Here is an 18,441-nt window from a genome sequence, read left to right on the forward strand (position 1 = left end):
AGCAATAGCTTGCACATTGCTTTAGTTTGTATTTCAATGTACTTCAGATCAGTTCATAAAATGAAGGCAAAACATAAATTAAAATAAAGTTAAAACTTAGAGTTTGTAATCTAAGGCACACTTTATAAAAAAAACACAACAAAGTGAATCAACCCATGCAGAGTATTCAGGTTTAATTTACTTTTCCACTAATGGTGCTTTTCAATGAGAAGGCATGAGTGGCCTACAGAACTTCTGCTAAAAGGTTTTCATAATTTGACAGAATTAAGAAGCTACCATCCTGTATGTGGTTTCCTGATGTCATTAAACTTTTAATTGAGAATATGATGAAGAGAAACAAAAATTCCTATTGTAACATACTGGATGAGACAGTTTTTCTGAAAGCCCGCGACACAGATTAAAATGTACATTTCATAAACGTACACTGATGTTGTGCTGGGATAAGACCAAGGAAAAGCTTATTGTGTCAAACTGCTCTTCGATTTTAATGAATTGCTTAGTACTAGTAAATATCAGTTTGAAAAAATCCTTGTCATGAAAAGATTTTTTTTTCAAAAAAATATAAAGCTATCATAGGTAGCTTAATGCTTTTGCTCACTTTCTTTTTAATCAGTTTATTAATTCAGTTCAGAGAAGGGAACACACAAAGAAAGATGCCAGTTCTTTTGTAGGACATGCTTTTAAGAAGAATACAAAGTTCTTGTCACCCGATTATCTGGGTTTCCTTGTGCTCAGCTTTATAATTTACTGGTTCTCATAGTGGTTAGAGTTAAGTGAGCTAAAATTTAGATATAAACCCTTAAATACCCTTAAATTTTAAACCCTTAAAATACCATATTGCAATATGCAATGAAACCTGTACAAGAGATCACCCTTATTAGACTAAAATATTTTTCAGTGAGAAGGGACCATTATGATCATCTAGTCTGAGTTGCGTAACATAGGCCATAGAATTTCACCGAATAGTTCTTGCTTAGATTGCAGTAAGGGACTATAACCCCTCTAAAGTAACTCCAAAAGTACTGAGTACAATTCTGCTTCACTTACATTAGGACACAACCTCCATTAACCAACTGATTTTTGTTAGCTCCCTGAGTGGTTGTTTAGGACAGGTTTCATTGTTTTCTCCTCACCCAGCTGGGACTATAAAGACATACACATCATGGTTGTCTTTTTAATCTTTTTAATTAAAAAAAACCCTATAGCAATTACATTTCAGTTTATTTTTGTGATTTATTTTCTTTTCACAAAGGAATGTAATGAGCAGATTTCTGAAGCGTTTAGTGAATTCAAAACCATACCCTATGCATGTCATCATACATGCATAGTGAAATGAGAACCATGAAAGTCACATACACAGACACACACACAAAGAAAACAAGGCACTGTTAAGAATGTATAGGTAGTAAATGACTAAAAGGTTATTTATACATAAAAACTGGAGAGGAACTCCTAATGAGGAGTGCAGCAGTAATCATTTCAACACTCTAAAGCTGTAGATAATTTAGGGGTTCTCTGTTTAAAAGCCCAACTCGGTCCCTCTTGCCATATGTATTGGATCCCACATTGGTCGGTGAATAAATTGCTCCGATGTTGTTGCCGGATCGAACTAAAAAGTCAGCCAAACGTTGCGTCACACATGTAGCAGTGTTGCACTTCCGTTTCTCCAAGCGGTGACTGGTAACATAAAACAAACAGAGCCATGGTGAAGTCTCATGATGAGCAATCAAATATGCCACCTCTAAAAGGCATTTTAACTGATAATGTAGGAGTTCTTTTAATGTGAGCACAAATATGTGAACAGTACAATATTCCTGCCACCTACTTTGTGCCTGAAAAAACATCACATTGTATGCTATTATCTATTTTAATGATAGGTGTAGGTTAAATTCAAAAACCTCAAGATTCATATGTCATTTTTATTGATATTCAGCACAGTAGTTTCTGGCACCTAGAATAACTGTAATAATAGTAAGTTAAGTCAGTAAGTGACAACAATGATTTAGCTCCAAGATTAACTTTTGTGGCTATTTAGAGAATTTTCTGATATCATGAGACTGATTAGCATGATAATAATCACTTACATTTATTCAGTTCCCTTAATCTCAGAGGGCCCCATACTGGTCCCATTAAAGTCAATGGCAAACCTTCAGTTAATTTAAAAGGCAGCAGGATTGAGACTAGGGCTATGGGCCAGATCCTGAGAGGTGCTCAGCATCTGCATCTTCCATTGGCTTCTGTACCACTCAAGCTTTGGCTCTGTACAAACAGTAATTTCTTCACTACTGAAAATCAGCCACTTCTGTTGGAGCACAGCAGCATGGCAATACTGCTGTGATGGGGGAGAGCCATTTTTGGACAGGGCCCTATCTTTCTTACAAAAAGTTCCACTGAAACATCTGTGTGCAAAGAAAACCTCAGTTTGAAGGTTGTATCCAACTGACCCCCACACAGTAAGCTGCTGGGGACTCACTTCAGAAAGAGGAAGAGTTGAGTTCAAATCTTTGGTTCTGGGGAGCTCAGGGATTTCAAAACTTCCTTCTTAGACCATTAAGCCATGCCCTTAAACAGACACTCTTTGCTGTTGACAATAGTTCCTGAAATAAGGACCATCTGTTCCAAAGGATTTCCCTATACTTCTTCAAAGTAATCTCTATACTGATGTGACATGAAGTAAATTACATTTTTAGATGAATACATCAAATAATTCATTGCAAATAATATGAGTTTTGGCAATGTTACTCTGACTAATTCCTGATTAATATATTTTCCCATTAATTGACTAGGTCTAGTATTTAAAATGTCACATTATGTTTCAGCAGTGTGATTTTGAATCTAAGAGCCCAGGTGAAATAGAAACTGTGTCTTAAATGTCTGAGCTGTAACAGCTGTTGGTTAGCAAATGGGTAATAGTTTATAAGTGATTCATATTTTAAACATGTCATATTTCAGTTAAATGGTAATTTAGGGTCTGATCCAACTTTCCTTGAAGTCAGTGGGAGTCTTTCTATTGACTCCAATGGGAGCTTGATCAGGCTCTTAAAGCCTAATAGAAAAGACATAACATACTATCACACAGCTAGCAAACAATATACCGTGGATGGGAAATTTGCTAAGTACCTTCACCTGGAAGGACAAATCAATCACTTATTCTCATGAAATTGCTAATCTGTTCATGAAGGCAAAGCTTCCATTCACTTAAATGGTACAGGCCCAGGCCCTAAAACTCTGGGCCAATATTTTTACAATAGTTAACTTTATGAAACTGATGCAGCAAGTTATTATATATTTTATCAATACCTAACATTATTACACAGTTGAACAAAATGACACAAAAACTCATCATGGCTGTTAGCTCGCTAGGGACCTGATCCTGCAGCCTTTATTCAAGTGGGAAGTACCATTGGTTTCAGTGGGGGCTGCTTACTTTAAAGAGGACTGTCGGACGGGGCCATTGACGAGCAGGGTATCAGACCCCAGACTTGAAGAAAATATCTTGTAGAGAAATGTTTGATTTTAACTGTTTAAAATAAAGAGGACTAGCTATAAGAATTCTGGGATTGTGTATTCATTACCCATATTATATTAGAGGATAATCATTTTGGTTTGTAATAATCATTCTTTAGGTTGGAAGAGATACTGTGATCAGAGGTAACTATAAAAAGAGGTGTATTTAATGTCTGGTGAAGGAAAATCACGTAAAGACACAGTAAGCAGACAGACCAGATAATGCAGCTAATTTTCCTAGTGTTATTCAATACTGTTTATCACCTAGTATAAACTCCAAATTCTTTTAAAACTGCTATTTGTATACATCAAGAGTCTATTGAAAATTACACTTACGCATCTGTAAATGTACTACAAACTAGTGAAAGTCTAGCATGACAAACTCTTTCTGTTGATTCTTGCTATGCTGAAATTGCTGTTTATGTCAAAAATGAGCATTCACCTACTGAAGACAGTAATATTTTAAAATAATTAAATTCACTCCAAAAGGAATTCTGTTTTACATGGAAAGAAATGTCATATGTCCCCCACTCACTCAGGCATGAAAAATTAACATTTAAATAGCAGATCCCTTTCAGAGTAAACCTCCTTTCACAACATAACCTAAAAATTGTGTGCTGAAAATTCAGAGAACACATTTTGAAAGCTTTTCAGATTTCCATAATAGATCTGGTAAAACTAATTGTCTTTCCAACTATATTTCACTTTTTAACTTGAAATACTTTGCTTTACAGAATGGCTACATTTCTACCAAAAAGGATATTTTAAGCTCTCTTTGAGAGAATTTGAATAGAATTGAAGGGATCTAACAGAAAAGAAAATTGCTGGCATAAATTATGCTTCTTAATTTAATTCTGTCTGGTTTGAATAGAAGAATGCAGAAGAGATTTGATACCTTTTTGGCTTTGCTGCAGCCGGTTGTGGCAATGCCCGGTTAAGTCCCCAGGGTGTATTCCTTGACAGAACTGGTAACAGCCATCCTTGTCTGTTGGAAGTCCCATCAGATAGATCGTCAGCCACAGAGAATAGTCTTTAAACAGTAACAAAATAAACAGTGAAATTGAATAACCCTATTTTGCTCATATTGTTTGATGGCAAAAGTGAATAATGCAACAGTCTGAAACATCTGATTTCTCATTAAAAATAAATAATATTTTTCATTACTTACCTTTCCATAGGTGTAGCGTCCAAGTAGCTTAAAGTAACAGAGAGCACAATGAAGACAACTGTCAGCTTTAGGTTGCACATCTTTCCTTCCTAAGTTTCTGAAAAGAATAATAGTTCAAAACTAAAAGAGAACCTAAGTACTATTCAACATACAATAGATCTGACCCTAGTGCTGTTCTAAACAGCCAATAGTTAATCTCTGCCATTAAATTAGAGCAAAAGCACGATCAAACTTTAGTGACACAACAAAGATAAATTCAGGTGGCTCTCTAGTAAATTTTGGCATCTAGTGGATTAAATCCTCTTCCCATCTTCCTTGCTTTTTCCCCCCAACATTTTCTAAATTTCAGATTGTGGTTTCAGCTACAGATTGTACCGAGATCTTTCTTTTAGTCTTTTTCTGAATAATTCTGTTCCTTAATAATGAGGCAGATTGTGCCCCCTTTAAAGTGTGTGTAGCTTTATATCTTAAATTACAGAAAGGATAAATCATTTACCTTGTAGTGGTCAAGGAACTAACTGAAGAAGTTCAACACACGTCTGTATTAGCAGGAAGGGTACATGCAACAATTCCACGCTTGCATCTGACTCTGCAGTATCCCTTTTTTCTCCCCTCCTTGCTGGCAAGTAATACAGCTCTTATATACCCTTCACACCTTTCTCAGCTCTGACATCAGGCAGCACAGAGAGACTCTGTCATTCATTTCCATCCCTATAGATAGAAAGTGCCCCAGAGATGAGAAGAGGTAGATGGGTCATTATTATATTAACACATCAGTAAATATTAACCTAGCCTATGCAGGATGCCCTCATGAAGCTACTGTGATATTATATTGCACAGAGAACTGAAGCCACAATTTTACAGTTCTAATAAGATGCTGAGGTCATATTTCCTGGGGGCGTTTTCAAGGGCTAAATAAGGTAAGAAAAAATTATACAGGAAGCAAAATGAAATACCAGATCAAAAGTAACTGAAACACAAAATAGACAAAAGTACTGGAAATCATGGAAAGGAGAAAAAATGATAGAGATTTGTAATAGATACACAAATATAGAAACCAAAATCAGAGCAAATGACAGGAAACGATGAAACCTAGATGAGGAATGAGAAGCAAGAGGATGCGATTAAAACTGACCAGTAGGAATAGCTTGAACATCCACAGAGAATAAGTTGGATAACACTTTCAGTTGAGTATAAGTTTTCCTGTTGCTAGTACGTTCTCTCTCTAGATATAGAATATTTCATACATGAAAACTAAAATAAATTAATGTTGTTAAGGATGTAAAGTCAGGCATATAAAAGTTAAGAAATTACAGAATAGAGGTTGCCCACGCAGTCTTCTTTCTGCCTCCTTGTGAGTATGCATTATGCTACAGATTAAAATTTTCAGAAGCACCTAAGTGGGTGGGAGACAAAGTCCTGTTTTCAAAAGTGACATGAGGCCAGATTTACAACAGTATTTAGGTGTAAAAAATGCACATAGCCACCTATTGGGATTTTCAAAAGTGGCTAAACAGGTAAAGCACCTAACTCCCATTTAAATCAATGGGATTTAGTAGCCTAATCTGTTTACTTAAAAAAATCCTTCTAAGTGCCTATGTGCATCTTTAGGCACCCCCTCCCCCAAAGAAGACACTGTAAATCTGCATCCTTAAGCTTATGAACTTCTGTTTTGAAAGGGGAACTTAAGCTCCTAAATCACTGTGGAAAGAAAAGGAGTACTAGTGGCACCTTAGAGACTAACCAATTTCAAATAAATTGGTTAGTCTCTAAGGTGCGACTAGTACTCCTTTTCTTTTTGCGAATACAGACTAACACGGCTGCTACTCTGAAATAAATTACTGTGGATACATCTATACTGCAATTAAAAACCCACAGCTGGCCCATGCTAGCTGACTAGGGCTTGCGGGGTGTGGGCTAGGGGACTGTTTAACTGTGGTGTAGATATTTGGGCTCAGGCTGCAGCCCGGGCTCTGGGACCCTGCAAGGTGGGAGGGTCTAACTGCAGTGTAGACATACCCTTAAACACTTTTGAAAACTTTACCCACAGCCTTTAATCACATTTTTCCTACAGGTTCTCTGCCCATTCAGGGTACTGGGTAGTTCTCAGTGAATGAAGCAACAGTTTAATATTTCTTTTTATCCTTATCATTCATTATGCGGCTATGTATCTGATGTAATGCAAGTGTTCCAAATTATTTTATTTCCTCTTGGAATTTTCTATTGTGATCATCACTGTTGCATGTAAATGCCTTACAAATGTTAATGGATTATTAGCCCCACTTTACAGATGGGGAACTGTAGCACAGAGATGTTAAGGCCAAAATTTATGTAAGTGTCCAAACTGAAGTGCCTCAATAATTGGCATCCAACTTGAGATGCTTAGGGCCTGATCCTTCAGAGGTGGCAGGTACCTACAACTCCCACTGGCATTCAATAGACTTGTGAGTGCTCAGCAGTTGTGAAAAATCAGGTAGCTCAAGTTTTGCACACACAAAATGAGAATCACACTGTTATTGGCCACATCTGAAAATTCTGGGTTAAGTGTTTTGTCTAACACTACACAGGAAGTCTGTGGTGGAATCAAAGATATTGCCCATTTCCCCCTGTATCCAAGCCCAGTGCCTTACTCACAAGTCAATGCTCTCTTGTTACAGCCCCCTGCCTCATTATTACACACTTTCCAGTTTCTCTAGTGGATAAGGCAAGGTAGCTAGAGGCAACAGCAGCATCAGTTATATAACCTTGGCTTATATTCCATCTATGCTGAGCACTGAGCCAGATATCCTGTGGAAAAAGTAGCATGTGATCATGTAACTGAAGACTATTATAATGCATATGAACAAGGGGCAGAGTTAAGGTTGCCTAGGCACACTTATTTCTAATTGGCAGCCTTTTCTAAGTTCTGAGTGCTTGACTTGCAACCATAACATTCTTTTCATGTAGTTTTTTGTCTTGTATAAAATTTACTAAGTTTTTAAAAACAAAAACTGGAAACCTAGAAATGTATAACCAAAAAGCCCTTTCACATCAGTTGTCAGCACAGGTTTGAACTGATACTGTCAGATCTATAGCACAGAGCATCACTACATGAGCTAAAGGAGTAACAATTAGCAGAGTAGACTGTTGTCCAGTTCGAAGAATAGTCATTAGAGTGGGACACACACTTTGCCAGTGGGTTACACAACTACATTATTTGCGAGACAGCAGTAGAATATTGGGAATTAGTGCTCCTGAGTTCTATTTCTGGCTTTGAGGCAGGGGGATTGTGGTCTAGTCCTTAGAATGGTGATAACAGTTGGCATTGATAGATTTGGTATCCTGAAAAAGCAGCAGGTGAAGTGGATGCAGATAGGTCTTCCGTACTTCAAGGACTGGACCAAAATTCAAAAATGTGTGCTTTAAGTTAGGCATCTAAATCCTGAAATAAATGGTAGCTGCTGGGTTCTCAGCACTTTTGAAAAATCAGGACACTTATTTAGGGCCCAAAATGTGGAGTTAGCACAATGGTTTTCAAAAATGTTTGCTCTATGTTCTATTCCCAGCTCTTTTGGGAATGACCTTGTGCAATTTCTATTACCTTGCAGGGACGGGGGAAAGAATGATACTTGCCTGCCTGTAGCACAGGGATATGAGGTTTTGGATAATGTTAAGGATTGTGAAATAAAACAAAAATATAAAAACCAGTGAGTGAAAGAGGTGAAACTGGATCTCATGGTGTCCCAAGCCCAGAGTATATTCTTTTAGGCCAACAAGTATTTTGGCGAGGCAGGCCAGGGCAGCTCAATGAGATTTACAGAGCATTTGCAGTACAGACACAATGTTCAGAAAATTAAGGAATGGGTGCTTACAGAAATTCTTCTGAGCATGTATGTGCCAATTTTCACATCTTATAACTTGACCAAACCAAGGTAGATTTTCACAGTGACAGCAAAAGGCACCTCTCTGAATCCAGGACTAATCTTGAACCAAGTTTCAAGAACCTACCACAAACCAGAGTGGTGCTAGCAAAGAACAGTTGGAAAATATTGTTATCATTGACAACACTGCCATTTTCCTCAGCTTTGGTCCCAGAAATAATTGCACTATTCATACTGAAATTCCTTCCTCCCTCCAACCTCCCCCTAAATTAGCCTAAAGCAGAGATCAAGCATGGAAAATTTCATACAGAATAGTAAATGTTATTGGGGTTCCTCTGAGACCTCTTCCTCTTGGATTCCCAGGAACTCAGTTTGACCTTAGTCTTGTTTCTCGGGTTTCTTTGGTTGGCGTATAGCAAATCTAGGCTCAGTTGATTAGACCCAAGTTTAGGGGGAGGGCACAGGGGCGTACCTCATGTCCAAAGTTACACAGCAAACCTTTTCCTTTATGTACAATGTAGAGAGATTAGCTGGGACTTGGCTCTCTCCGGGGCAGCAGGGACCCCACCCCACCGCATCACTGAGTTTGGGAATAGGTCTAACAGGGTATTAGTCCGGCCACAGGAGTCTTCCTCCATGCCCTTTGCGAGGGCAGAAACAACACAGTTAGTCATCAGCCTAGGCCCTAGGTCAGGGTGGGGCAATGGTGAGTCAAGTGCTCAGGCCCTCAGGCAGGGGCTGAGCAGTAACAGTATATAATAGTAAGCCCAGGCCCTTGGCTCCAAAGGGCCTGGGAGAGGGAGGAGACTGCCACCCACACATTGGGTGGCAAGGGGGACGCAGGCCCTCCCACTCCGCTGCGTCCCAGCCCGGGGCCCTAGCAGCAGCAGAAGACCCACTGCTGCTGTGTCAGTGGGGATCCTGGCCGCAACACACTGACATGGGCTCTGGCAGTGCTGCAGCCAGACTAGGGTCGGCTGCCCCTGGGCTACTTCCACACTCCCCCTCTTGAGGTACCTGGGTCTAGGCGGTGCCCTCAGGGGGGTCCAGCAGCATGGGCTCCTCGGGATAGCTGGCGCAGGGCAGGCTCGCCAACTCCTCTGAGTAGCGGGCGCGGGGCAGATCGGGCCAGTCCTTGGGTGTACCGCTGGCTGCTGGGGTTTCCCAATCGCGAGCTAGGTCAGAGCGTCTGGCCTCCATGGCGGCTGCTCTTCCAGTGAGCTCTGGGGTCGGGCCTTTATACTTCCTGTGTCATGCCTGATGTTCTGGGGGGGTGGGCTCAGAGCTCCCTGGCTCCGCCCACTCTGGTGTCCTGAGGGACTCGTCTCTCTCCGGGTCGGCGGGGAACCACACCACCTCACTACATACATTTACACATTATATAGCATTTACTATACATTGCATCACGTGTTTTGGAATAGGCTTAGTTACTTTGTAGGAACCAGTCCCTATTCAGCATGCACTGTCCATGTATGGCCTACTTTTTACCTCATCTTACTTTCCGGGCTTTTGTCCATTAGTATCTTGTCCATTGTCAATGGTTTGCTGGGTGTTCCCCTTTATCTTAGCTGGTATAGACATTCTGTTTCCAGCCTGCAGTTTCATTTACCTCCCTATCCCTGTCTCCCAAGAAATGAGGCCTCACCTATGTCAAATTACTCATGTGAAGCCAGGCCTACAAGTATATGGCAAATTCACAAGCAGCTGAATACATTATAAGAGGATCTTATATTAGCACTTAAGCCAATATTTTCAAACTTGTGAGCCTATAATTGTGCACCTAAATTCAAATCTAGACACCTTGGCTGAGGTTTTGAAAGAATCCTAAAAGTGTTAGGTGCCAATCCCAGTGTTAAGTAAGTGCCATGAGTTGCAGAGCTGCTGAGCAAGCATCATACCCAAGTTTGTTGGCAACAGGATTAAAGGTGTTCAGTCCTTTCTCAAACATGCTGTTGTCCTTAGACTGTGGCTGCCTCCATCTCTCCATCCCTGTCACCTAGTTCTATAGCCTCAGTTTCTCTCCAGTTTGAGATTGGTTCCCTACTTTTGTCCAACCAGCACTTTCCTTATGCCAGTCTCAGCATGTGACTGGTGGTAGTTTCCCACTCTCCTGACTGTATTTTAACAGCTGCTAAGTGACACATTTGCCTAAACAATGCTAATGGCTCCCATAGATGTCTGTGATTCTGCTAGCCTTTGGAAATTGACATCTGTGTCCAATTGTGGGGGAAATCATAACTTAGATGTACCACCTGTTGCACATACCCTGCCAGGTACTGTTATGATTCATAATCTCGCTCCTTCCAGCAAATTACACTTTTGCTCAGTTACTCGTGGACCATCGTTGCCTTGGGGAAAGTTCCTCTGTGTTCCTAAGACCAACTGGTTCCTAAGACCAACTGCTGTTGCACCTACCGAACATTCTGTACTATACACTGATGCTCTCATCTTATGCATTTGCTCTATTAAAAGGGCACCAAAATTTGTGCCCCCATTATTTGTGGGGGTGTATGTATGTCTGACTGTATTTTTTTCTGTGCCTCTGTAACACAAACAATGTATGTGCTGGGCCACCTGTTATGTTCTGTTAATAGTAACTGTGGTGGGTTACACAGCTAAGGTCAAGTTATAGAGGTGCTAATTTGTAAAGGCCACCAACTGCATTTGCATCATAAATGATTTTATGGGTATCTTCTCTCAAACATGCTTTTGCTATCAGAACTTTGGTACGTTGTCCTCACTTCGCACGGATCACTTCAGTGGTGATACAAATTGAGCAGCCCCTCCTGTTGACCCCTCAATGAGGCCAAATCAGTTTAAAAAGTGGCGGTTGGTGATAGTAGCAGCAGGAGCGATAATGGGATTGGGAGAAAAGACAATAATTTTTCCCCTGTGAAAAAGCCTGTAACTTGATTGAAGAGGGGGAAAGAAAAAACTCCAAGGAAACCCACTGGCAAATGAAAAGAAAAAGGTAGTTTGAATAGTTAGGAAAACTGGGTACAAGATGGTATGATACACTAAGCTTCTTCACTCATGTTGTAGAAGGAAGAATGGTTGTTGCTGCCACAGAAGGAAATTCTAGAAATGAGAAACATAATAATGTTCAAGAAGGTGCTCATGCTGATTATTCTTATGAGGATGAGATCAGCAGCATTGGTGCTGTATCGGTTTCTTAATCCGGAAAAGCCCAAACAAGGGAAATCAAATCTGCAGTTGCACCTGTTAAAGTCAAAATTAACAGTACAATGACTGATAAATTCTAGGTCTGAATGCCACTGCTACCTGTAGTTCATAAAATAACGATTCCTTGGCTTATTCTCCAAAAGGCTAGCATCCAGTGTGGTATTTGGGAATGGCTGCTTAGAGGCATGGCTCCTTTAAGAAACCAGGAAGTGGGGCTAGGAGGAGGAAGAGGAGGGGCCCCAGTGGGGGTCAAGAGGAAGAGAAACCTAGAGAGGGTGCCAATAAGACCCCTGAAATAAAGTTTGTTCTTGTTTGCATTTAAACCTGAGTGGTCTTCAAGTTTATTGGGATACCAAGTTCAACACTATTCTCTTTTGGATCTGGATTTTTTTGTAATAGTTAAGTGTAGGAACTGACATAAGTCCTGCCCACATCATTATACTGCCAATGATACTTGTTACAGTATGTGCCTACTCATTATGAATACATACCAGAAGGAAAAGCACATCTAGGTGTTGCATTTTCTTGATCAGGAAAAAATGATCTTTCCAGTCTCTTTTGTAACCAATCTCACAAGAGCGTCTTTGTCTAAGACTGTTATCCCTTCAACGTCACTTAGAAGTGTTCATTAACGATAAACCTCTGGCAGTGAGAAAAGTTCTAGTGAAGATGGGGACAATAATACTTTCATACAATAAATCAGCAATACCATGCTAATTACCACCTTTGCTACCACACATTACCCTATTGCTTACTACTATGTTTGCTACCTATAACATTGCCTATAAGAATTAATCAATAACAAGATATTCAGCTTTCAACAATGTTGCCATAAGTGTCTCTATGCAAGCAGTTTAAAACTTTGCCAATCATTTAAGAGAAAAAAACTTAGAACTCAGGGACAGAACTATTGCTTTTACTCAAAAAATATCTGATGCAAGTTATAGGCTTCAGGTAAAATTTCCAAAAGCGCCTAAACGCTTAGCAACCTATGACCCATTTTCAAAAATGATTTAGGCACTTAGGGCCAGATTTTTAAAGGTATTTAGGTGGCTAAAGATGCAGATAGGTACTAAGTGGAATTTACAAAAGTACCTATGCAAATTAGGTGTCTAACCTGGTTGGGTGCTTTTGAAAATCCCACTAGAAGTCTACTTGCATCTTTCAGCATGTAAATACCTTTGAAAATCTGACCCTTAGTAGCCCAAGTCCCATTTTCTTTCGATGAGATTTAAGTTCCTAAGTCACTTTTGAAAACAGGATCCTAAATCACTTAGAAACTTTTCAAAATTTAGGCCAAACTGTGAGTCTAGCATCCAGCCAGAATAGCTGGTCAGGCACTAGGGCAGATGTGCAGGATAGCAGAGAGAAGGCTCTGGAATAGGCACTTCTTACCCCAAACTAGATCCTCACTTGCCCACAACATGCTGGTGTGCAGTGAGCTGTTGTAGGGCTGAGCTCCATGCACAATTGAGCTGTTCAGATACATTGTGACAAAACGCTTTCTCATAAACATTTGCTGATTTGTCAAAATCAAACGTTTCTCTGAGCTGGTTCGTGTGACAGGTTTCAGTCGGTCCTCCAAGCCCCTAGGGGGCGATGGAGAGCTATGGTCCCACTGGCAGGCCTTAATCACACCTTTCGGGCACTGGGGAATTAACGGGGAAGGTGTTTGACCTGAAACAAAATATTTCATTTTTGAGTTTTTAACCTTTTAAAAAATAAAATTGAAGTAAATTTTGAAACAAAAAATCATTTTGAATTGAAAAAACTCAAAACATTTGTAATTTTAAAAAATGTCAAAACAAAATGTTACCATTTTTTCAGAATTTTTAGTTTTTTGTTTTTTTATACCTATCAGAACGATTTGGCAAGTTTGACCTGAATTCATGAAATATTTCAGTTAACCCAAATGCGCATTTTTCAGCAAGAAAAAAATTTTTGTCTAAAAAATTTCACCCAGCTTTATGCAGAGATACCTCTGTTTTGAGGATACTACAGTGAAACCAGAAAACCTCCCAAGTTCTATCTATGTCTATTTCAAGGCAGGTGAAACACAAATAAAAAGGGAGCAAACAGGGAGCACTCCAACATTCAGAACATAACAGAACAGGCTTGTTTTTTTAAAATAAGTCTCCACTGACCCATATTAACTTGTAAGAAGCTTACAAGAAGTGGAAGGTTGGACATATGACCAGGGAAGAGTATAAAAATATTGCTCGGGCATGTAGGAATGAAATCAGGAGGGCCAAATCGCACCTGGAGCTGCAGCTAGCAAGAGATGTCAAGAGTAACAAGAAGGGTTTCTTCAGGTATGTTGGCAACAAGAAGAAAGCCAAGGAAAGTGTGGGCCCCTTACTGAATGAGGGAGGCAACCTAGTGACAGAGGATGTGGAAAAAGCTAATGTGCTCAATGCTTTTTTTGCCTCTGTCTTCACTAACAAGGACAGCTCCCAGACTGCTGCGCTGGGCATCACAACATGGGGAGTAGATGGCCAGCCCTCTGTGGAGAAAGAGGTGGTTAGGGACTATTTAGAAAAGCTGGACGTGCACAGTCCATGGGGCCGGACGAGTTGCATCCGAGAGTGCTAAAGGAATCGGCGAATGTGATTGCAGAGCCCTTGGCCATTATCTTTGAAAACTCGTGGCGAACGGGGGAAGTCCCGGATGACTGCAAAAGGCTAATGTAGTGCCAATCTTTAAAAAAGGGAAGAAGGAGGATCCTGGGAACTACAGGCCAGTCAGCCTCACCTCAGTCCCCGGAAAAATCATGGAGCAGGTCCTCAAAGAATCAATCCTGAAGCACTTACATGAGAGGAAAGTGATCAGGAACAGTCAGCATGGATTCACCAAGGGAAGGTCATGCCTGACTAATCTAATCGCCTTTTATGATGAGATTACTGGTTCTGTGGATGAAGGGAAAGCAGTGGATGTATTGTTTCTTGACTTTAGCAAAGCTTTTGACACGGTCTCCCACAGTATTCTTGTCAGCAAGTTAAGGAAGTATGGGCTGGATGAATGCACTATAAGGTGGGTAGAAAGCTGGCTAGATTGTCGGGCTCAACGGGTAGTGATCAATGGCTCCATGTCTAGTTGGCAGCCGGTGTCAAGTGGAGTGCCCCAGGGGTCGGTCCTGGGGCCGGTTTTGTTCAATATCTTCATAAATGATCTGGAGGATGGTGTGGATTGCACTCTCAGCAAATTTGCGGATGATACCAAACTGGGAGGAGTGGTAGATACGCTGGAGGGGAGGGATAGGATACAGAAGGACCTAGACAAATTGGAGGATTGGGCCAAAAGAAATCTGATGAGGTTCAATAAGGATAAGTGCAGGGTCCTACACTTAGGATGGAAGAATCCAATGCACCGCTACAGACTAGGGACCGAATGGCTAGGCAGCAGTTCTGCGGAAAAGGACCTAGGGGTGACAGTGGACGAGAAGCTGGATATGAGTCAGCAGTGTGCCCTTGTTGCCAAGAAGGCCAATGGCATTTTGGGATGTATAAGTAGGGGCATAGCGAGCAGATCGAGGGACGTGATCGTTCCCCTCTATTCGACATTGGTGAGGCCTCATCTGGAGTACTGTGTCCAGTTTTGGGCCCCACACTACAAGAAGGACGTGGATAAATTGGAGAGAGTCCAGCGAAGGGCAACAAAAATGATTAGGGGTCTGGAACACATGACTTATGAGGAGAGGCTGAGGGAACTGGGATTGTTTAGTCTGCAGAAGAGACGAATGAGGGGGGATTTGATAGCTGCTTTCAACTACCTGAGAGGTGGTTCCAGAGAGGATGGTTCTAGACTATTCTCAGTGGTAGAAGAGGACAGGACTAGGAGTAATGGTCTCAAGTTGCAGTGGGGGAGGTTTAGGTTGGATATTAGGAAAAACTTTTTTACTAGGAGGGTGGTGAAACACTGGAATGCGTTACCTAGGGAGGTGGTAGATTCTCCTTCCTTGGAAGTTTTTAAGGTCAGGCTTGACAAAGCCCTGGCTGGGATGATTTGATTGGGGATTGGTCCTGCTTTGAGCAGGGGGTTGGACTAGATGACCTCCTGAGGTCCCTTCCAACCCTGATATTCTATGATTCTATTCTATGATTCTATGAACTCCTACTTTATACAACTAAGTTTTAGCTAAGTTTCCTTTTAAACTGTTTCACTTTCAACAATCAGGTTCCCCCCACCCTACCAGTTACAGAGAGAGTGACAATCTAGCTTTGTCTTAAAACACTCTTAGTCTTACAGATGATGCTGTCTTGACAGCTCTGCTATTAATAGTGGCATTTTTTCCCTTCGGTTTAAAAAGGAGAGTTGTGCTGAAGTTAGAATCAGTCATGTTGGTAATAGTTTTCCACTTGGAGCAAGTGCAGTGCACTAGCTTACGTAGGTGGATTTACGTTGCCAAATGGCGTGAAACATAAATGAATTTATCTACGGTATGTCGGCATGTGCAGAGTAGGTTACCTTATTGTGTTTTAAAGAGAAGTGAAATGGTGCTGCCTTAAAAGTTCTTTAAGTTATTGCATGTGAGAGGAAAGAACCTGACCTTTTTGTTCTACCTGATGACGAGAAAGGAGTTCAAAAAGCACTAGTTACATGAATCAGTACAGGAAATTATCCTTCTAATTTAACAAGTCATTAAAAATTCATTAGAAGATTGGCATATTTAACTGGAAAATTTCAGCAGATCTCTGCTAACAGCTATGGCAGTGCAATTTACAACAAATGCTGTTATTTTGCATATGATTAGCAGCCATACCACCTCAGGCTGCAATCTTGTCAGATCTCACAGTCCTAAACCAATGTGGAATAGTCATAAGAATATAAGAATGGCCATACTGGGTCAGACCAATGGTCCACCTAGCGCAGTATCATATCTTCCGATAGTGGCCAGTGCCAGATGCTTCAGAAGGAATGAACAGAACAGGTCACTTTTGAGTGATCCATTCCTTGTCATCCAGGCTCAGCTTCTGGCAGCTGGCGTTTAGGGATGCCCGGATCATGAGGTTGCATCCCTGACCATCTTGGCTAATAGCCATTGATGCACCTATCCTCCATGAATTCATCTATTTCTTTTTTTAACACATTTATACTCTTGGCCTTCACAACATCCCTTGGCAATAAGTTCCACAGGTTGACTGTGCATTGTGTGAAGAAGTACTTCCTTTTGTTTGTTTTTAAAATTGCTGCTTATTAATTTCATTGGGTGACACTGTGACAGATTTCTGTTACCAATCTGCCTGAGGCATCAGGTGATCAGGTTAAGGCTGCAGGATCGTTGGGGGAGGAGATGACAGAGCACACCAAGTAACTGAGTTTTAAAGCTTTATTGATAAAATAATAAAATAACAGCAGAGAGTGCTGCGGGGGGGAGTTTCTCCACATCACTCAAAGGAAGGAAGAAAGTGTTAGTGCCCCAAGCCCAAGCCCTAACCCACTTTCATACTCACACCCGCACTACCTGAGGCTGGCCAAGCCTGGGTGTAATGTAAGAAGAAGAGGGGGAAGGGTGGATGGGAGTTCTGCCCTGTGCACAGGTCATCCAGGGTCCGCTGTTGATCTCTGATTTGCCTCAGCTCCCGGGAGGATTTTTAAGTTCTGGGGTCTCTTGGGGGCATTGCCTTCAGGGCCCTTTGTTCCCCGTGCTGATTGTACCAGTCCAAACTGGCCTTTGTGGCTTTTTCAGCTTTCCCAAAACACATCGGCTTCAGGGACGCTACAGCGGTTGTTTACCCCCTCGCCAGCCTTCACTGTCATGCTGGGTTTTGCAGCCCCTGCAGGTTTGTGCAGCTGAATCTTCCTTTCTCATGGTTGGTCAGAGGTGGGGGGGTGGAAATCCAGGCCCCCGTCTTTCTGGGCAGGCAGCCCAGTGTCAGTTGTGTGCTGTGGCCTTGGGCGGGAGCCAGCGTCTTATCTTCGGACCTGGACCGTCAAGTTTGCCCATTCCTTTCTCCTCCCGCCGCCCCCCTTTAGGCCTCTCGCAACCTGCAAAAGAATCTTCCACTCCACACGCACACCTTTAACCCTTCCCCAACATGCCTTGTAATGCTTGCAACAGTGTTAGCAACATACAATGCTGATTTGCCTCCCCAGGGGACCCACTAAGGGAGGGGGCCCTTGGGTTGTGACAACACCTAATCCTTGTGTTACGTGAAGAGGTAAATAACACTTCCTTATTCACTTTCTCCATATTGTTCGTGATTTTATAAACTCTATCATATCCCCCCTTAGCTGTCTCTTATTTAAGATGAACAGTCCCAGTCTGTTTATTCTCTTCTCATATGTATGTGGTTCCATACCCCAATCATTTTTGTTGCACTTCTCTGCACCTTTTCCAATTCTAATAGCTTTTTTTTGAGATGGGGTGACCAGAGCTGTATGCAGTATTCAGGGTCTGGGCTTCCATGGATTTATTTAGTGACATTATGATAGTTTCTGTCTTATTATCTATCCCTTTCCTAATGGTTCCTCTTTTTTTGACTGTTGCTACACATTAAGTGGATGTTTTCAGAGAGTTATCCATGATGACTGCAAGAGCTCTTTCTTGAGTGGTAATAGCTAATTTAAAACCCATCATTTTGTATGCATAGATGGGATTAGTTTTGTGAATGTGCATTACTTTGCACTTACTAACATTGAATTTCATCTGCCATTTTGTTGTCCAGTCATCCAGTTTTGTGAGATTATACTGCAACTCTTCACAGTCAGCTTTGGACTTAACTT

General features: G+C 41.2%; 1 protein-coding gene across 4 annotated transcripts; it reads right to left on the reverse strand.

The window, feature by feature from the left end:
* Positions 1-288: 288 nt before the first annotated feature.
* On the reverse strand, positions 289-5,492 carry IAPP (islet amyloid polypeptide). Of its 4 annotated transcripts, none has more exons than XM_074949304.1 (4): positions 5,172-5,492; positions 4,676-4,702; positions 4,403-4,537; positions 289-1,677 (listed from the first exon to the last, which is right to left on the reverse strand). In XM_074949304.1, the coding sequence occupies exons 2-4, from the start codon at positions 4,681-4,683 to the stop codon at positions 1,488-1,490; spliced, it is 333 nt and encodes a 110-aa protein (XP_074805405.1). In that variant the 5' UTR covers positions 4,684-4,702; positions 5,172-5,492; the 3' UTR covers positions 289-1,487. The 4 variants fall into 4 exon arrangements, with proteins under 4 accessions (XP_074805405.1, XP_074805387.1, XP_074805395.1 ...); XM_074949286.1 differs by having other exon boundaries at positions 4,676-4,764; XM_074949294.1 differs by having other exon boundaries at positions 4,403-4,492; positions 4,676-4,772.
* Between the last annotated feature and the right edge of the window lie 12,949 nt (positions 5,493-18,441).

This window comes from Natator depressus, chromosome 1 (genome assembly GCF_965152275.1).
Source record: "Natator depressus isolate rNatDep1 chromosome 1, rNatDep2.hap1, whole genome shotgun sequence".
Taxonomy (NCBI): Eukaryota; Metazoa; Chordata; order Testudines; family Cheloniidae; genus Natator; species Natator depressus.